This window comes from Carcharodon carcharias, chromosome 32 (genome assembly GCF_017639515.1).
Source record: "Carcharodon carcharias isolate sCarCar2 chromosome 32, sCarCar2.pri, whole genome shotgun sequence".
Lineage (NCBI taxonomy): Eukaryota > Metazoa > Chordata > Chondrichthyes > Lamniformes > Lamnidae > Carcharodon > Carcharodon carcharias.
The window spans coordinates 5,046,338-5,067,335 of record NC_054498.1 but is presented as its reverse complement, the minus strand read 5'-3'; the positions used below and the strand labels follow the sequence as shown (position 1 = coordinate 5,067,335).

The following is a 20,998-nucleotide window of genomic DNA, read 5'->3' as shown; positions in this document are numbered from 1 at the left end:
ACTAAGCACTGAAAGACCAGATCAGTACCTCAGAACATTACTAAACAGTTTATAGAGTATTTTTGATTTCCTTGACAGCTTGTTTCACTGTTGTTAATACTCTGTCTCTCTCTCTCTCTGCCTCTCTGTCTCGCTCTCTCCCTGTCTCACGCTCTCTCCATCTGTGTCTCTGTTTTTCTCTTTCTTTGTCTCTCTATCTGTTTCTCTTTCCCTTTCTCTTCCTCCCTGTTTCTCTTTCTCTGTCTCTCTCGCTCTCCCTATCTGTCTCTATCTATCTGTCTCTCCCTCCCTCTATCTCTCTCTCTGCTGTTTCGCTTTCTCTGTTTTTCTCGCTGGATTTATCTCTATCTGTGTTTCTCTGTGTCTCTTTGCCTCTGTCTCACTCTCTCTCTCTCCCTCTATCTGTCTCTCCCTCTCTCCCTTTCTGTCTCTATCTCCCCCTGCCTCTCTCTCTCCCTCCCCCTCTGTCTCTCTCTCTCCTTGCCTGTCTCTCACTCTCTCTCTCCCTCTCTCTATCTCTCTCTCTCTCTCTCATTCTCCCTCTGTCTCTCTCTCTCCCTCTGTCTCTCCCTCCCTCCCTCTCTGTCTCTCTCTCTCTCCTTGCCTGTCTCTCACTCTCTCTCCCTCTCCCTTTTTCTCACTCTCTCACTCTCTCTCTCTCCCTCTGTCTCTCTCTCCCTCCGCCTCTGTCTCTCTTTCTCTCCTTGCCTGTCTCTCACTCTCTCTCTCTCCCTTTTTCTCACTCTCTCTCTCCCTCTCTCTCCCTCTGTCTCTCTTTCCCTCCCCTTCTGTCTCTCTCTCTCTCCTTGCCTGTCTCTCACTCTCTCTCTCTCTCTCTCTCCCTTTTTCTCACTCTCTCTCTCTCCCTCTCTCTATCTCTCTCTCCCTCTGTCTCTCTCTCTCTGTTTTGCTTTCTTTCTCTGTTCTTCTCTCTTGATTTATCTGTCTCTCTCTGTGTTTCTACGTCTCACTCTCTCTCCCTCTCCCTCTCTCTGTCCCTCGGTCAATACTTCAGCTATGAATCTGCCACCCTGGAGACGGTGTTTTCACAGGGGAGCTGGTCGACATTCTGGGTGAAGAGCTGCTCCTGCTGGCTGTGCCTGCTGCTGTACCTGGTGATCCTCTTGGCCCCGCCATGCTGCTTAGACAGTGAGAGGCGGCGTGTGGTCCATGCGAAGTAGCCACCCACCGGGATTGGGAACGCGAGGGTTTTAGCAGCAGACGGAATCTTCTAACTATTGGGCGCCGATTCCTTTTGCAAACTAAGGCGCGGGGGTACAGCACCTGACCCAGAGAGGCAGTTTGGAAATGAACCTTTAGAACAGCTGAACCTCCAATAGAGAGGCGGCGATGGTCTCGTGACTCTGGTTTTGGTCGAAAAACTCAGGGAGCTCAAATCCCACCCGGACTAACCCCTGTGATCAAATTGAACAAATTCTGATGATCTTTGAACTGGATTGTCTCAAGAGGAAACCCAGGCAGTTGGTTAATGTCCTTCGGGGAAGAGAAACTGTCGCCCTGTTACCTGGTCTGGCTTCCATATGACTCCAGTTCTGCCCTGCGGGTGTGTGTTAACCCTTTGTACCCTGTGAAGCAACTGAACAACTTGTGCAAACAAACAAGAGGAAGGGTTTTTACGGAGAAAATAAGGAGAAACTGTTTACACTGGCAGGAGGGCTGGTCACCAGAGGGCACAGATTTAAGGTGAAGGCTACATGAGGAAACATCCTTTTTGCACAGCGAATAGGCACTGCCTGAAAGGCTGGTGGAAGCAGATTCAAATGGGAAATGGATAAATACTCAAAGGAAAAAAACTTGCAGCGCCCTGGGTGACAGAGCAGGGGAGTGGGATTAACTGGGTAGCTCTTTCAAAGGGCCAGCACAGATATGATGGGCTGAATGGCCTCCTTCTGTGCCTTTTGTGCTTCTCCGCGGGGCAGCAAGTAAAGACAACAATGGGAAGTTTTGATGTTCACAATGTCAGAGTTAGGATTTTCCGGAACTTTCACAGTGGAGCTGATAGTCCTGGACAATGACCGGCTGATGCCCCATCGCTTCTTAATGCATCACAAGATCCAGCTGTTTGGATTCTGATGTGTACAGAATCCCGGTACGAGATTACAAACACAGGGAAAGAGAAGAGCAGTCATTCAACGTTAGAGATCTAGAGAATGTGTGATGGGAGATCTGTGGCCGAGCTGTGCTGTTGCTCAGGGAAGCCAGCAAATTCAGTGTCTTTCAGGAGAGCAGAGAGATCCGGACCCGCTACCCAGGCGAGGTCAATGTAATTTTCAATAAAACTGCCCATCAGCTTTGGTTTAGTTCACCTCATTTGGTTTGGGCTCTGGTTGTTGGATCTGTGATTGCCTCTGCTCCCCTCCTCGAGTCAATGTTGTCTTCCTCACTTAACCCAAACTGAGATACAAATAGGTGGATTCGTAAGATATTTACATTTGCCAAATTTGTTTCTTTATCAGATTTGTTCTATTTTATAGTGGTGTCATTTCTTGAGTATGCACTGGCAATTGACCCCGTGCCCTGGCAATTGACCCCTGAGTATGCACTGGCAATTGACCCCGTGCACTGGCAATTGACCCCGCGCACTGTCAATTGACCCCTGAGTATGCACTGGCAATTGATCCCGCGCACTGGCAATTGACCCTGCACACTGGCAATTGACCCAGACACTGGCAACTGACCCCGCACACCAGCAATTGACCCTGCACACTGGCAATTGTCCCTGCACACTGGCAATTGACTTCAGACACTGGCAATTGACCCCGCGCACTGGAAATTGACCCCAGATACTGGCAATTGACCCCTGCGCACTGGCAATTGACCCAGACACTGGCAATTGACCCTGCACACTGGCAATTGACCCAGACACTGGCAATTGACCTCAGACACTGATGATTGACCCCACACACTGGCAATTGACCCCAGACACTGGCAATTGACCCTGCATGCTGGCAATTGACCTCAGACACTGGCAATTGACCCCACACACTGGCAATTTACCCTGCACACTGGCAATTGACCCCACACACTGCCAATTGACCCCACACACTGGCAATTTACCCCCCACACTGGCAATTGACCCCAGACACTGGCAATTCACCCAGCACACTGGCAATTTACCCTGCACACTGGCAATTGACCTCAGACACTGGCAATTGACCTTGCACACTGGCAGTTGACCCCACACACTGGAAATTGACCCCCCACACTGGAAATTGACCCCAGACACTGGCAATTGACCCCATGCACTGGCAGTTGATCCCTTGTGGCGATCGACCTCAGACACTGGTGGTTGACCTCACACTCTGATGGTTGACCCTGGGCACCGCTGATTGGGCCTGGACACTAGTGGCTGACCCCGTGCACTTGCGGTTGACTCAGGACACTTTAACAAATCAGGTCAAGTCTGCTTCCCCTATGGCCTCTGCTACAATTAATCTTGTCCACTTGAAACTGGTAAAACTTGATTGGACAATGACCATTATTCTTTCTGCCCTATTCTGGCCCTACACAACCCACTGCTGCAAAATCTAATTCTATAACCACCAGCTGTACTGTGGAATGTGCCATTTGATAGTGGTGGAGGGTCAGCGGGGGTGGAGGGATGGGATATGATTTATAATCAGCAAAAATATAAGGAAGCCCTCCAAACACCTGAGTGCCTCAGTGGGTAAATTGACTGCCGATATGGAGTGGAGCTATCCAGGCCAATTATAGGACTGTCAGTGCTGGCATTATTACTGCTGGCATTATGTCTCACAGGATTAAAGAGGGTCTGATTCAGCCAAGGTTCCCACGCCCACAATCCTCTCAGTGAGCTTTGCTGGACAGTTTGTCTGATATGGTCAGGATCGACCTTAGCTGTGAAGCCAGGGCTGAATGAGTACCACCAGGAAAGGGAGCAGTGACATCTGGGATGAATAATGATAGGCCATTCAGCCCATCTTAGGCACCCAGGGCTGTCGAAGGAATTGTACTGATCCAAACCCCTACTTGCTGCCAAACCAAGCCCAGCACCTTGTTTAAACACCCTGCCATGTCAGTATGCCTACATCGGGCAACGATGCACTGCACCCCATATCCTCCTAATCTGAAGAGTTTTGATGTGCTGAAGTAAGTTTAGCTCGATGCTCACGCTCTCACCTCTGACTCTGGACATTGGGGGTTCAAAATCGCTGTCCAGAGATGCAAACCCGAGATCTCACCTGAACCTCAGGTGCAGCGCTGAGGGAGTGCTGGGCTGTTGGGTTTTGGTGCCATCGTGTCTCATAGATATTCAAGGGAGTTAGCTGTTGGGGGAGCCCCACTAAATCTACATTACCAAAAATACATGAATTGGCCGTGTATCTCATTCCTGTGAGTAAACCGGTTGTTGGACTTGCATGTATTACAGGGGAAGGGATTCATTGGCCGGGAACAATAACAACAGCAACAACCTGCATTTACATAACACCTTTGACATAGTAAAATGTCCAAAGGTGCTTCACAGGAATGTAAACAAAATTTGACACCGATCCACATGTTAGCGAAGGTGGCCAAGATCTTGGTCAAAGAGGTTGGTGTTAAATGCGGTGGTGGAGAGGTGTAACTGTGAAAGAATTGTGCCATCACAAGGATGTGAAGGCACTACTTAAGTGCAGTCATTTCTTATAATCATGTATTTGGTTCAGTTGCCCTGGTTTGGATGAAGTTCTTACCCTATGTGCTCACCTTCTGGCTCCCCTTCCACATCTGGATTCTTTCTCTTCTTCCTGGTGGGGGGAACAGGTTGATAAAATAATCACCCTTTGGTGTGAGGAGGAAAAGCAGGTTATTGACAGCTTGAGAACTGTAAACGCAGGAAACATTCCCTCCCCATCAAACCTCAGGATCAAGCTTCAAGAGCACAAATGCAAGGGAACACAAGGAACCGACTGAAACAGGAAATAGTGACCTGTGACCTTCGACTGACCTTACCAACCACAGTTAAAAATAGAGAATAGAAAGCCATGATTGTAGTAGAACTGACTGAAAGAGCTGAATGGCCTCCTCCTGTTCCTGTGTAACAGGTTTGAGGGGCCGAATGGCCTCTTCCTGTTCCTGTGTAACAGGTTTGAGGGGCTGAATGGCCTCTTCCTGTTCTTGTGGGGGGGGGAGCAACAGTGGGTTAAAATATTTTTGGTACTTTCCATTCTCTTCTCTCTTCCTCTTTCCCCCCCTCCCTTTCCCCCCTCCCTTCCCCCTCCCTTTTTCCTCTTTCTTTTCCTTCTCTTCACTTCCCTTCAGTCCTTCCCCTTCATCCTTTCCTCTCCCCTTATCTCTGCCCCTACCCCTCCTCTCCCCTGATTTCCTCCCCTGTTGTGCCTTCAATCCCATTCCAGCTCTTTTATTCTCCCCTCCGTGCATCCCACCCTTCCCCCCCCCCACCCCCACCCCCACCCCCACCCTCTCCTCGCCACAGCCCCTCTCTCATGAGGTGTTCACTCTAACTGGGTTTCTGTATTGTGGGCTCCCCTCCTGTTCTAACTCTGTAGTGAGAGCCTCCATCTTCCACCAGGGAGGGGCCTTGTAACTGATTTCACCTTTGACCCTCTGTCATGCAACACGGATGTACATCAGCAAATAAATATTTACTATTATCCATTAAAATTCCACTGGTTACTTTTTAAGCTGCTTGACTGTTAAATTATCTACCGTCCACATTCCTGAAATGATTTGTTTTCTTTTTATCCATTGATGGGATGTGGGCTTCTCTGGCTGGGCCAGCATTTATTGCCCGTCCCTAGTTGCCCTTGACAAGGTGGTGGTGAGGTGCTTTCTTGAACCGCTGCAGCCCATGTGGTGTAGGTACAGCCACAGCACTGTTAGGAAGGGAGCTCCAGGATTTTGACCCAGCGACAGTGAAGGAACAGTGATATATTTCCGAGTCAGGATGGTGAGTGGCTTGGAGGGGAACTTCCAGGCGGTGGTGTTCCCATGTATCTGCTGCCCTTGTCCTTCTAGATGGTAGAGATCATGGGTTTGAAAGGTGCTGTCTAAGGAGCCTTGGTGAGTTCCTGCAGTGCATCTTGTAGATGGTACATACACTGCTGCATCGGTGATGGAGGGAGTGAATGTTTGTGGATGCGGTGCTGATCAAGCCAGCTGCTTTGTCACACTCTATTGTTCTCTCATAGAATGGGCACAACTTTCCTATCAAAGTAAAACAAAACAGCAACATTTTAAAATACATTCAGCAGCACTACACACTGACACCACACTGTGCTCTGGGCTGGCACTGGCACAACAACACCGGGCTTGGGATTCAGAGCCTGCAGATTGTTTCAGAAATCCCCGGAGTTCAAGGGTGTGCCTCGTTCAAGATGACAAATCTGTCATAAACACTGACACAGACAGAGAGACACTGACATGGACAGACACACAGGATGGAATTTTACTGCCCTGTTGCGGGGGAGGGTGGGGGAGGTGGGGGGGTGCAGTGGGGGAGCCATGAAATGCAGCAAGTCGTTCAAGAACCCATTGACTTCATTGTGACGGTAAAATACCACCCACAGGCACAGATATAGACACACAGACCTAGACATAGACACACTGACACAGATACACTGAGACAGACATAGGCACACAGGCACAGACATAGACACACTGACACAGATACACTGAGATAGACATAGACATACAGACACAGATACACTGAGACAGACATAGACATACAGGCACAGACATAAACACACAGACACAGATACACTGAGACAGACATAGACATACAGGCACAGACATAAACACACTGACACAGATACACTGAGACAGACATAGACCCTCTGACACAGATAGACTGAGACAGACATAGACAAACAGGCACAGACATAGACACTCTGACACAGATACACTGAGACAGACATAGACACACAGGCACAGATATAGACATACATACACATATACACTGAGACTGACATAGACACACAGGCACAGACATAGACATACTGCCACAGATTCACTGAGACAGTCATAGACATACAGGCACATACATAAACACACCAACACAGATACACTGAGACAGACATGGACACACTGACACAGATACACTGAGTCAGACATAGACAAACAGGCACAGACATAGACACACATACACAGAAACACTGAGACAAACATAGACGCACAGGCACAGACATAGACATAGACACACTGACACATACACTGAGACAGACATAGACACACAGGCACAGACATTGATACACAGACACAGATACACTGAAACAGGCATAGTCACACAGGCACAGACATAGACACACAGACACAGAAAAACTGAGACAGACAGACACATTAACACAGATACACTGAGACAGACATAGACAAACAGGCACAGGCATAGACACACTGACACAGACATAGACACACTGACACAAATACGCTGAGACAGACATAGACCTTCTGACACAGATACACTGAGACAGACATAGACAACCAGGCACAGACATAGACACACTGACACAGATACACTGAGACGGACATAGACATACAGGCACAGACATAAACACACTGACACAGATACACTGAGACAGACATAGACCCTCTGACACAGATAGACTGAGACAGACATAGACAAACAGGCACAGACATAGACAAACAGACACAGATACACTGAGACAGACATAGACACACAGGCACAGACATAAACACACTGACACAGATACACTGAGACAGACATAGACAAACAGGCACAGGCATAGACACACTGACACAGACATAGACACACTGACACAGATACACTGACACAGACATAGACAAACAGGCACAGGCATAGACACACTGACACAGATACACTGAGACAGACATAGACATACAGTCACAGACATAAACACACTGACACAGATAAGCTGAGACAGACATAGACACTCTGACACAGATACACTGGGACAGCCATAGACACACAGGCACAGACATAGACACACATACACATATACACTGAGACAGACATAGACACACAGGCACAGACATAGACACACTGACACAGATTCACTGAGACAGTCATAGACATACAGGCACATACATAAACACACTGACACAGATACATTGAGATAGACATGGATACACTGACACAGATACACTGAGACAGACAGAGACAAACAGGCACAGACATAGACACACATACACAGAAACACTGAGACAGACATAGACGCACAGGCACAGATATAGACATAGACACACTGACACATACACTGAGACAGACATAGACACACAAGCACAGACATTGACACACAGACACAGATACACTGAGACAGGCATAGTCACACAGGCACAGACATAGACACACAATCACAGATACACTGAGACAGACATAGACATACAGGCACAGACATAAACACATTGACACAGAAAAACTGAGACAGACAGACACTCTAACACAGATACACTGAGACAGACATAGACAAACAGGCACAGGCATAGACACACTGACACAAACATAGACACACTGACACAGATACGCTGAGACAGACATAGACCTTCTGACACAGATACACTGAGACAGACATAGACAAACAGGCACAGACATAGACACACTGACACAGATACACTGAGACAGACATAGACACACAGGCACAGACATAGACACACACACACATATACACTGAGACTGACATAGACACACAGGCACAGACATAGACACACAGGCACAGACATAGACACACTCTCACAGATACACTGAGACAGTCATAGACATACAGGCACATACATAAACACACCAACACAGATACACTGAGACAGACATGGACACACTGACACAGATACACTGAGACAGACATAGACAAACAGGCACAGACATAGACACACATACACAGAAACACTGAGACAGACATAGACGCACAGGCACAGACATAGACATAGACACACTGACACAAACACTGTGACAGACATAGACACACAGGCACAGATACACTGAGACAGACATAGACACACTAACACAGATACACTGAGACAGACATAGACAAACAGGCACAGGCATAGACACACTGACACAGACATAGACACACTGACATAGATACACTGACACAGACATAGACATACAGGCACAAACATAAACACACTGACACAGATACACTGACACAGATACACTGAGACAGACATAGACATACAGTCACAGACATAACACACTGACACAGATAAGCTGAGACAGACATAGACACTCTGACACAGATACACTGAGACAGACATAGACACACAGGCACAGACATAGACACACTGACACAGATTCACTGAGACAGTCATAGACATACAGGCACATACATAAACACACCAACACAGATACTCTGAGACAGACATGGACACACTGACACAGATACACTGAGACAGACATAGACCACAGGCACTGACATTGATTCACAGCCACAGATACCCTGAGACAGCATAGTGACCTGGACACAGACATGACACACCAACCACAGATAAACTGAGAGAATAGAAAGACATGACAGAGTAAACAGACTGACAGAGCTGACATGGATCCTCCTGACCTGTGAACAGACTGGCACAGACATGGACACACTGACACAGATCACTGAGTAACAGACAGGCTGAATAGCGACTTGAGCAACAGAAAATAGGTACACCATTCACTTCACAGGCACAGACATAGACACACTGATCTCTGACATAGATACACTGAGACAGACATGCCTTCAATCCCATTCCACAGTGCATCCCACATACCCCCACCCCCACCCCCACCCTGCCACAGACCCACTCTCATGAGGTGTTCACTCTAACTGGGTTTCTGTATTGAACTCTGTAGTGAGAGCCTCCATCTTCCACAGGGAGGGGCCTTGTAACTGATTTCACCTTTGACCCTCTGTCATGCAACACGGATGTACATCAGCAAATAAATATTTACTATTATCCATTAAAATTCCACTGGTTACTTTTTAAGCTGCTTGACTGTTAAATTATCTACCGTCCACATTCCTGAAATGATTTGTTTTCTTTTTATCCATTGATGGGATGTGGGCTTCTCTGCTGGGCCAGCATTTATTGCCCGTCCCTAGTTGCCCTTGACAAGGTGGTGGTGAGGTGCTTTCTTGAACCGCTGCAGCCCATGTGGTGTAGGTACAGCCACAGCACTGTTAGGAAGGGAGCTCCAGGATTTTGACCCAGCGACAGTGAAGGAACAGTGATATATTTCCGAGTCAGGATGGTGAGTGGCTTGGAGGGAACTTCCAGGCGGTGGGTGTTCCCATGTATCTGCTGCCCTTGTCCTTCTAGATGTAGAGATCATGGGTTTGAAAGGTGCTGTCTAAGGAGCCTTGGTGAGTTCCTGCAGTGCATCTTGTAGATGGTACATACACTGCTGCATCGGTGATGGAGGGAGTGAATGTTTGTGGATGCGGTGCTGATCAAGCCAGCTGCTTTGTCACACTCTATTGTTCTCTCATAGAATGGGCACAACTTTCCTATCAAAGTAAAACAAAACAGCAACATTTTAAAATACATTCAGCAGCACTACACACTGACACCACACTGTGCTCTGGGCTGGCACTGGCACAACAACACCGGGGCTTGGGATTCAGAGCCTGCAGATTGTTTCAGAAATCCCCGGAGTTCAAGGGTGTGCCTCGTTCAAGATGACAAATCTGTCATAAACACTGACACAGACAGAGAGACACTGACATGGACAGACACACAGGATGGAATTTTACTGCCCTGTTGCGGGGGAGGGTGGGGGAGGTGGGGGGGTGCAGTGGGGAGCCATGAAATGCAGCAAGTCGTTCAAGAACCCATTGACTTCATTGTGACGGTAAAATACCACCCACAGGCACAGATATAGACACACAGACCTAGACATAGACACACTGACACAGATACACTGAGACAGACATAGGCACACAGGCACAGACATAGACACACTGACACAGATACACTGAGATAGACATAGACATACAGACACAGATACACTGAGACAGACATAGACATACAGGCACAGACATAAACACACAGACACAGATACACTGAGACAGACATAGACATACAGGCACAGACATAAACACACTGACACAGATACACTGAGACAGACATAGACCCTCTGACACAGATAGACTGAGACAGACATAGACAAACAGGCACAGACATAGACACTCTGACACAGATACACTGAGACAGACATAGACACACAGGCACAGATATAGACATACATACACATATACACTGAGACTGACATAGACACACAGGCACAGACATAGACATACTGCCACAGATTCACTGAGACAGTCATAGACATACAGGCACATACATAAACACACCAACACAGATACACTGAGACAGACATGGACACACTGACACAGATACACTGAGTCAGACATAGACAAACAGGCACAGACATAGACACACATACACAGAAACACTGAGACAAACATAGACGCACAGGCACAGACATAGACATAGACACACTGACACATACACTGAGACAGACATAGACACACAGGCACAGACATTGATACACAGACACAGATACACTGAAACAGGCATAGTCACACAGGCACAGACATAGACACACAGACACAGAAAAACTGAGACAGACAGACACATTAACACAGATACACTGAGACAGACATAGACAAACAGGCACAGGCATAGACACACTGACACAGACATAGACACACTGACACAAATACGCTGAGACAGACATAGACCTTCTGACACAGATACACTGAGACAGACATAGACAACCAGGCACAGACATAGACACACTGACACAGATACACTGAGACGGACATAGACATACAGGCACAGACATAAACACACTGACACAGATACACTGAGACAGACATAGACCCTCTGACACAGATAGACTGAGACAGACATAGACAAACAGGCACAGACATAGACAAACAGACACAGATACACTGAGACAGACATAGACACACAGGCACAGACATAAACACACTGACACAGATACACTGAGACAGACATAGACAAACAGGCACAGGCATAGACACACTGACACAGACATAGACACACTGACACAGATACACTGACACAGACATAGACAAACAGGCACAGGCATAGACACACTGACACAGATACACTGAGACAGACATAGACATACAGTCACAGACATAAACACACTGACACAGATAAGCTGAGACAGACATAGACACTCTGACACAGATACACTGGGACAGCCATAGACACACAGGCACAGACATAGACACACATACACATATACACTGAGACAGACATAGACACACAGGCACAGACATAGACACACTGACACAGATTCACTGAGACAGTCATAGACATACAGGCACATACATAAACACACTGACACAGATACATTGAGATAGACATGGATACACTGACACAGATACACTGAGACAGACAGAGACAAACAGGCACAGACATAGACACACATACACAGAAACACTGAGACAGACATAGACGCACAGGCACAGATATAGACATAGACACACTGACACATACACTGAGACAGACATAGACACACAAGCACAGACATTGACACACAGACACAGATACACTGAGACAGGCATAGTCACACAGGCACAGACATAGACACACAATCACAGATACACTGAGACAGACATAGACATACAGGCACAGACATAAACACATTGACACAGAAAAACTGAGACAGACAGACACTCTAACACAGATACACTGAGACAGACATAGACAAACAGGCACAGGCATAGACACACTGACACAAACATAGACACACTGACACAGATACGCTGAGACAGACATAGACCTTCTGACACAGATACACTGAGACAGACATAGACAAACAGGCACAGACATAGACACACTGACACAGATACACTGAGACAGACATAGACACACAGGCACAGACATAGACACACACACACATATACACTGAGACTGACATAGACACACAGGCACAGACATAGACACACAGGCACAGACATAGACACACTCTCACAGATACACTGAGACAGTCATAGACATACAGGCACATACATAAACACACCAACACAGATACACTGAGACAGACATGGACACACTGACACAGATACACTGAGACAGACATAGACAAACAGGCACAGACATAGACACACATACACAGAAACACTGAGACAGACATAGACGCACAGGCACAGACATAGACATAGACACACTGACACAAACACTGTGACAGACATAGACACACAGGCACAGATACACTGAGACAGACATAGACACACTAACACAGATACACTGAGACAGACATAGACAAACAGGCACAGGCATAGACACACTGACACAGACATAGACACACTGACATAGATACACTGACACAGACATAGACATACAGGCACAAACATAAACACACTGACACAGATACACTGACACAGATACACTGAGACAGACATAGACATACAGTCACAGACATAAACACACTGACACAGATAAGCTGAGACAGACATAGACACTCTGACACAGATACACTGAGACAGACATAGACACACAGGCACAGACATAGACACACTGACACAGATTCACTGAGACAGTCATAGACATACAGGCACATACATAAACACACCAACACAGATACTCTGAGACAGACATGGACACACTGACACAGATACACTGAGACAGACATAGACACACAGGCACAGACATTGATACACAGACACAGATACACTGAGACAGGCATAGTCACACAGGCACAGACATAGACACACTGACACAGAAAAACTGAGACAGACAGACACACTAACACAGATACATTGAGACAGACATAGACAAACAGGCACAGGCATAGACACACTGACACAGACATAGACACACCGACACAGATACGCTGAGACAGACATAGACCTTCTGACACAGATACACTGAGACAGACATAGACAAACAGGCACAGACATAGACACACTGACACAGATACACTGAGACGGACATAGACATACAGGCACAGACATAAACACACTGACACAGATACACTGAAACAGACATAGACCCTCTGACACAGATAGACTGAGACAGACATGGACACACTGACACAGATACACTGAGTCAGACATAGACAAACAGGCACAGACATAGACACACATACACAGAAACACTGAGACAAACATAGACGCACAGGCACAGACATAGACATAGACACACTGACACATACACTGAGACAGACATAGACACACAGGCACAGACATTGATACACAGACACAGATACACTGAAACAGGCATAGTCACACAGGCACAGACATAGACACACTGACACAGAAAAACTGAGACAGACAGACACATTAACACAGATACACTGAGACAGACATAGACAAACAGGCACAGGCATAGACACACTGACACAGACATAGACACACTGACACAAATACGCTGAGACAGACATAGACCTTCTGACACAGATACACTGAGACAGACATAGACAACCAGGCACAGACATAGACACACTGACACAGATACACTGAGACGGACATAGACATACAGGCACAGACATAAACACACTGACACAGATACACTGAGACAGACATAGACCCTCTGACACAGATAGACTGAGACAGACATAGACAAACAGGCACAGACATAGACACACAGACACAGATACACTGAGACAGACATAGACACACAGGCACAGACATAGACACACTGACACAGATATACTGAGACAGACATAGACACACAGGAACAGACATAGACACACTGACACAGATACACTGAGACAGACATAGACGCATAGGCACAGGCAAAGACACTCTGACACAGATACACTGAGAGAGACATAGACACTCTGACACAGATACGCTGAGACAGACATAGACAAACAGGCACAGACATAGACACACAGACACAGATAAGCTGAGACAGACATAGACACACAGGCACAGACATAGACACACATACACATATACACTGAGACAGACATAGACACACAGGCACAGACATAGACACACTGACACAGATACACTGAGACAGACATAGACCCTCTGACACAGATACACTGAGACAGACATAGACAAACAGGCACAGATATAGACACACATACACAGGAACACTGAGACAGACATAGACGCACAGGCACAGACATAGACATAGACACACTGACACATACACTGAGACAGATATAGACACACAGGCACAGACATTGATACACAGACACAGATACACTGAGACAGGCATAGTCACACAGGCACAGACATAGACACACTGACACAGAAAAACTGAGACAGACAGACACACTAACACAGATACACTGAGACAGACATAGACACACAGGCACAGACATAGACACACATACACATATACACTGAGACAGACATAGACACACAGGCACAGACATAGACACACTGACACAGATTCACTGAGACAGTCATAGACATACAGGCACATACATAAACACACTGACACAGATACACTGAGATAGACATGGATACACTGACACAGATACACTGAGACAGACAGAGACAAACAGGCACAGACATAGACACACATACACAGAAACACTGAGACAGACATAGACGCACAGGCACAGATATAGACATAGACACACTGACACATACACTGAGACAGACATAGACACACAAGCACAGACATTGACACACAGACACAGATACACTGAGACAGGCATAGTCACACAGGCACAGACATAGACACACAATCACAGATACACTGAGACAGACATAGACATACAGGCACAGACATAAACACATTGACACAGAAAAACTGAGACAGACAGACACTCTAACACAGATACACTGAGACAGACATAGACAAACAGGCACAGGCATAGACACACTGACACAAACATAGACACACTGACACAGATACGCTGAGACAGACATAGACCTTCTGACACAGATACACTGAGACAGACATAGACAAACAGGCACAGACATAGACACACTGACACAGATACACTGAGACAGACATAGACACACAGGCACAGACATAGACACACATACACATATACACTGAGACAGACATAGACACACAGGCACAGACATAGACACACTGACACAGATACACTGAGACAGACATAGACACACAAGCACAGACATTGACACACAGACACAGATACACTGAGACAGGCATAGTCACACAGGCACAGACATAGACACACAATCACAGATACACTGAGACAGACATAGACATACAGGCACAGACATAAACACATTGACACAGAAAAACTGAGACAGACAGACACTCTAACACAGATACACTGAGACAGACATAGACAAACAGGCACAGGCATAGACACACTGACACAAACATAGACACACTGACACAGATACGCTGAGACAGACATAGACCTTCTGACACAGATACACTGAGACAGACATAGACAAACAGGCACAGACATAGACACACTGACACAGATACACTGAGACAGACATAGACACACAGGCACAGACATAGACACACATACACATATACACTGAGACTGACATAGACACACAGGCACAGACATAGACACACAGGCACAGACATAGACACACTCTCACAGATACACTGAGACAGTCATAGACATACAGGCACATACATAAACACACCAACACAGATACACTGAGACAGACATGGACACACTGACACAGATACACTGAGACAGACATAGACAAACAGGCACAGACATAGACACACATACACAGAAACACTGAGACAGACATAGACGCACAGGCACAGACATAGACATAGACACACTGACACAAACACTGTGACAGACATAGACACACAGGCACAGATACACTGAGACAGACATAGACACACTAACACAGATACACTGAGACAGACATAGACAAACAGGCACAGGCATAGACACACTGACACAGACATAGACACACTGACATAGATACACTGACACAGACATAGACATACAGGCACAAACATAAACACACTGACACAGATACACTGACACAGATACACTGAGACAGACATAGACATACAGTCACAGACATAAACACACTGACACAGATAAGCTGAGACAGACATAGACACTCTGACACAGATACACTGAGACAGACATAGACACACAGGCACAGACATAGACACACTGACACAGATTCACTGAGACAGTCATAGACATACAGGCACATACATAAACACACCAACACAGATACTCTGAGACAGACATGGACACACTGACACAGATACACTGAGACAGACATAGACACACAGGCACAGACATAGACATAGACTCACTGACACATACACTGAGACAGAAATAGACACACAGGCACAGACATTGATAGACAGACACAGATACACTGAGACAGGCATAGTCACACAGGCACAGACATAGACACACAGACACAGATACACTGAGACAGACATAGACATACAGGCACAGACATAAACACACTGACACAGAAAAACTGAGACAGACAGACACACTAACACAGATACACTGAGACAGACATAGACAAACAGGCACAGGCATAGACACACTGACACAGATACACTGAGACAGACATAGACACACAGGCACAGACATAGACACACTGACACAGATACACTGAGACAGACATAGACATACAGGCACAGACATAAACACACTGTAACAGATAAGCTGAGACAGACATAGACACTCTGACACAGTTACACTGAGACAGACATAGACAAACAGGCACAGACATAGATACACATACAGATATACACTGAGACAGACATAGACACACAGGCACAGACATAGACACACCAACACAGATTCACTGAGACAGACATAGTCACACTGGCACAGACATAGAGACACAGACACAGATACACTGAGACAGACATAGACACACAGGCACAGACATAAACACATTGACACAGATACACTGAGACAGACATAGACATACAGGCACAGACATAAACACACTGACACAGATACACTGAGACAGACATAGACAAACAGGCACAGGCATAGACACACTGACACAGACATAGACACACTGACACAGATACACTGACACAGACATAGACAAACAGGCACAGGCATAGACACACTGACACAGATACACTGAGACAGACATAGACATACAGTCACAGACATAAACACACTGACACAGATAAGCTGAGACAGACATAGACACTCTGACACAGATACACTGGGACAGACATAGACACACAGGCACAGACATAGACACACATACACATATACACTGAGACAGACATAGACACACAGGCACAGACATAGACACACTGACACAGATTCACTGAGACAGTCATAGACATACAGGCACATACATAAACACACTGACACAGATACATTGAGATAGACATGGATACACTGACACAGATACACTGAGACAGACAGAGACAAACAGGCACAGACATAGACACACATACACAGAAACACTGAGACAGACATAGACGCACAGGCACAGATATAGACATAGACACACTGACACATACACTGAGACAGACATAGACACACAAGCACAGACATTGACACACAGACACAGATACACTGAGACAGGCATAGTCACACAGGCACAGACATAGACACACAATCACAGATACACTGAGACAGACATAGACATACAGGCACAGACATAAACACATTGACACAGAAAAACTGAGACAGACAGACACTCTAACACAGATACACTGAGACAGACATAGACAAACAGGCACAGGCATAGACACAGTGACACAAACATAGACACACTGACACAGATACGCTGAGACAGACATAGACCTTCTGACACAGATACACTGAGACAGACATAGACAAACAGGCACAGACATAGACACACTGACACAGATACACTGAGACAGACATAGACACACAGGCACAGACATAGACACACATACACATATACACTGAGACTGACATAGACACACAGGCACAGACATAGACACACAGGCACAGACATAGACACACTCTCACAGATACACTGAGACAGTCATAGACATACAGGCACATACATAAACACACCAACACAGATACACTGAGACAGACATGGACACACTGACACAGATACACTGAGACAGACATAGACAAACAGGCACAGACATAGACACACATACACAGAAACACTGAGACAGACATAGACGCACAGGCACAGACATAGACATAGACACACTGACACAAACACTGTGACAGACATAGACACACAGGCACAGATACACTGAGACAGACATAGACACACTAACACAGATACACTGAGACAGACATAGACAAACAGGCACAGGCATAGACACACTGACACAGACATAGACACACTGACATAGATACACTGACACAGACATAGACATACAGGCACAAACATAAACACACTGACACAGATACACTGACACAGATACACTGAGACAGACATAGACATACAGTCACAGACATAAACACACTGACACAGATAAGCTGAGACAGACATAGACACTCTGACACAGATACACTGAGACAGACATAGACACACAGGCACAGACATAGACACACTGACACAGATTCACTGAGACAGTCATAGACATACAGGCACATACATAAACACACCAACACAGATACCCTGAGACAGACATGGACACACTGACACAGATACACTGAGACAGACATAGACACACAGGCACAGACATTGATACACAGACACAGATACACTGAGACAGGCATAGTCACACAGGCACAGACATAGACACACTGACACAGAAAAACTGAGACAGACAGACACACTAACACAGATACACTGAGACAGACATAGACAAACAGGCACAGGCATAGACACACTGACACAGACATAGACACACCGACACAGATACGCTGAGACAGACATAGACCTTCTGACACAGATACACTGAGACAGACATAGACAAACAGGCACAGACATAGACACACTGACACAGATACACTGAGACGGACATAGACATACAGGCACAGACATAAACACACTGACACAGATACACTGAGACAGACATAGACCCTCTGACACAGATAGACTGAGACAGACATAGACAAACAGGCACAGACATAGACACTCTGACACAGATACACTGAGACAGACATAGACACACAGGCACAGATATAGACATACATACACATATACACTGAGACTGACATAGACACACAGGCACAGACATAGACATACTGCCACAGATTCACTGAGACAGTCATAGACATACAGGCACATACATAAACACACCAACACAGATACACTGAGACAGACATGGACACACTGACACAGATACACTGAGTCAGACATAGACAAACAGGCACAGACATAGACACACATACACAGAAACACTGAGACAAACATAGACGCACAGGCACAGACATAGACATAGACACACTGACACATACACTGAGACAGACATAGACACACAGGCACAGACATTGATACACAGACACAGATACACTGAAACAGGCATAGTCACACAGGCACAGACATAGACACACAGACACAGAAAAACTGAGACAGACAGACACATTAACACAGATACACTGAGACAGACATAGACAAACAGGCACAGGCATAGACACACTGACACAGACATAGACACACTGACACAAATACGCTGAGACAGACATAGACCTTCTGACACAGATACACTGAGACAGACATAGACAACCAGGCACAGACATAGACACACTGACACAGATACACTGAGACGGACATAGACATACAGGCACAGACATAAACACACTGACACAGATACACTGAGACAGACATAGACCCTCTGACACAGATAGACTGAGACAGACATAGACAAACAGGCACAGACATAGACACACAGACACAGATACACTGAGACAGACATAGACACACAGGCACAGACATAGACACACTGACACAGATATACTGAGACAGACATAGACACACAGGAACAGACATAGACACACTGACACAGATACACTGAGACAGACATAGACGCATAGGCACAGGCAAAGACACTCTGACACAGATACACTGAGAGAGACATAGACCCTCTGACACAGATACGCTGAGACAGACATAGACAAACAGGCACAGACATAGACACACAGACACAGATAAGCTGAGACAGACATAGACACACAGGCACAGACATAGACACACATACACATATACACTGAGACAGACATAGACAC

The 20,998-nt window shown here is 46.1% G+C and overlaps 1 protein-coding gene across 1 annotated transcript in view; it reads left to right on the top strand.

Annotated features, from left to right (window-relative positions):
* The window catches only part of serinc4 (serine incorporator 4), a 44,879-nt gene extending 43,698 nt beyond the window's left edge, over positions 1 to 1,181 (top strand). The window contains exon 11 of the mRNA XM_041178209.1: positions 1,016 to 1,181. Within this exon, the coding sequence (XP_041034143.1) occupies positions 1,016 to 1,181 (166 nt within the window). The remainder of the gene's footprint in view (positions 1 to 1,015) is intronic.
* Positions 1,182 to 20,998: the final 19,817 nt, after the last annotated feature.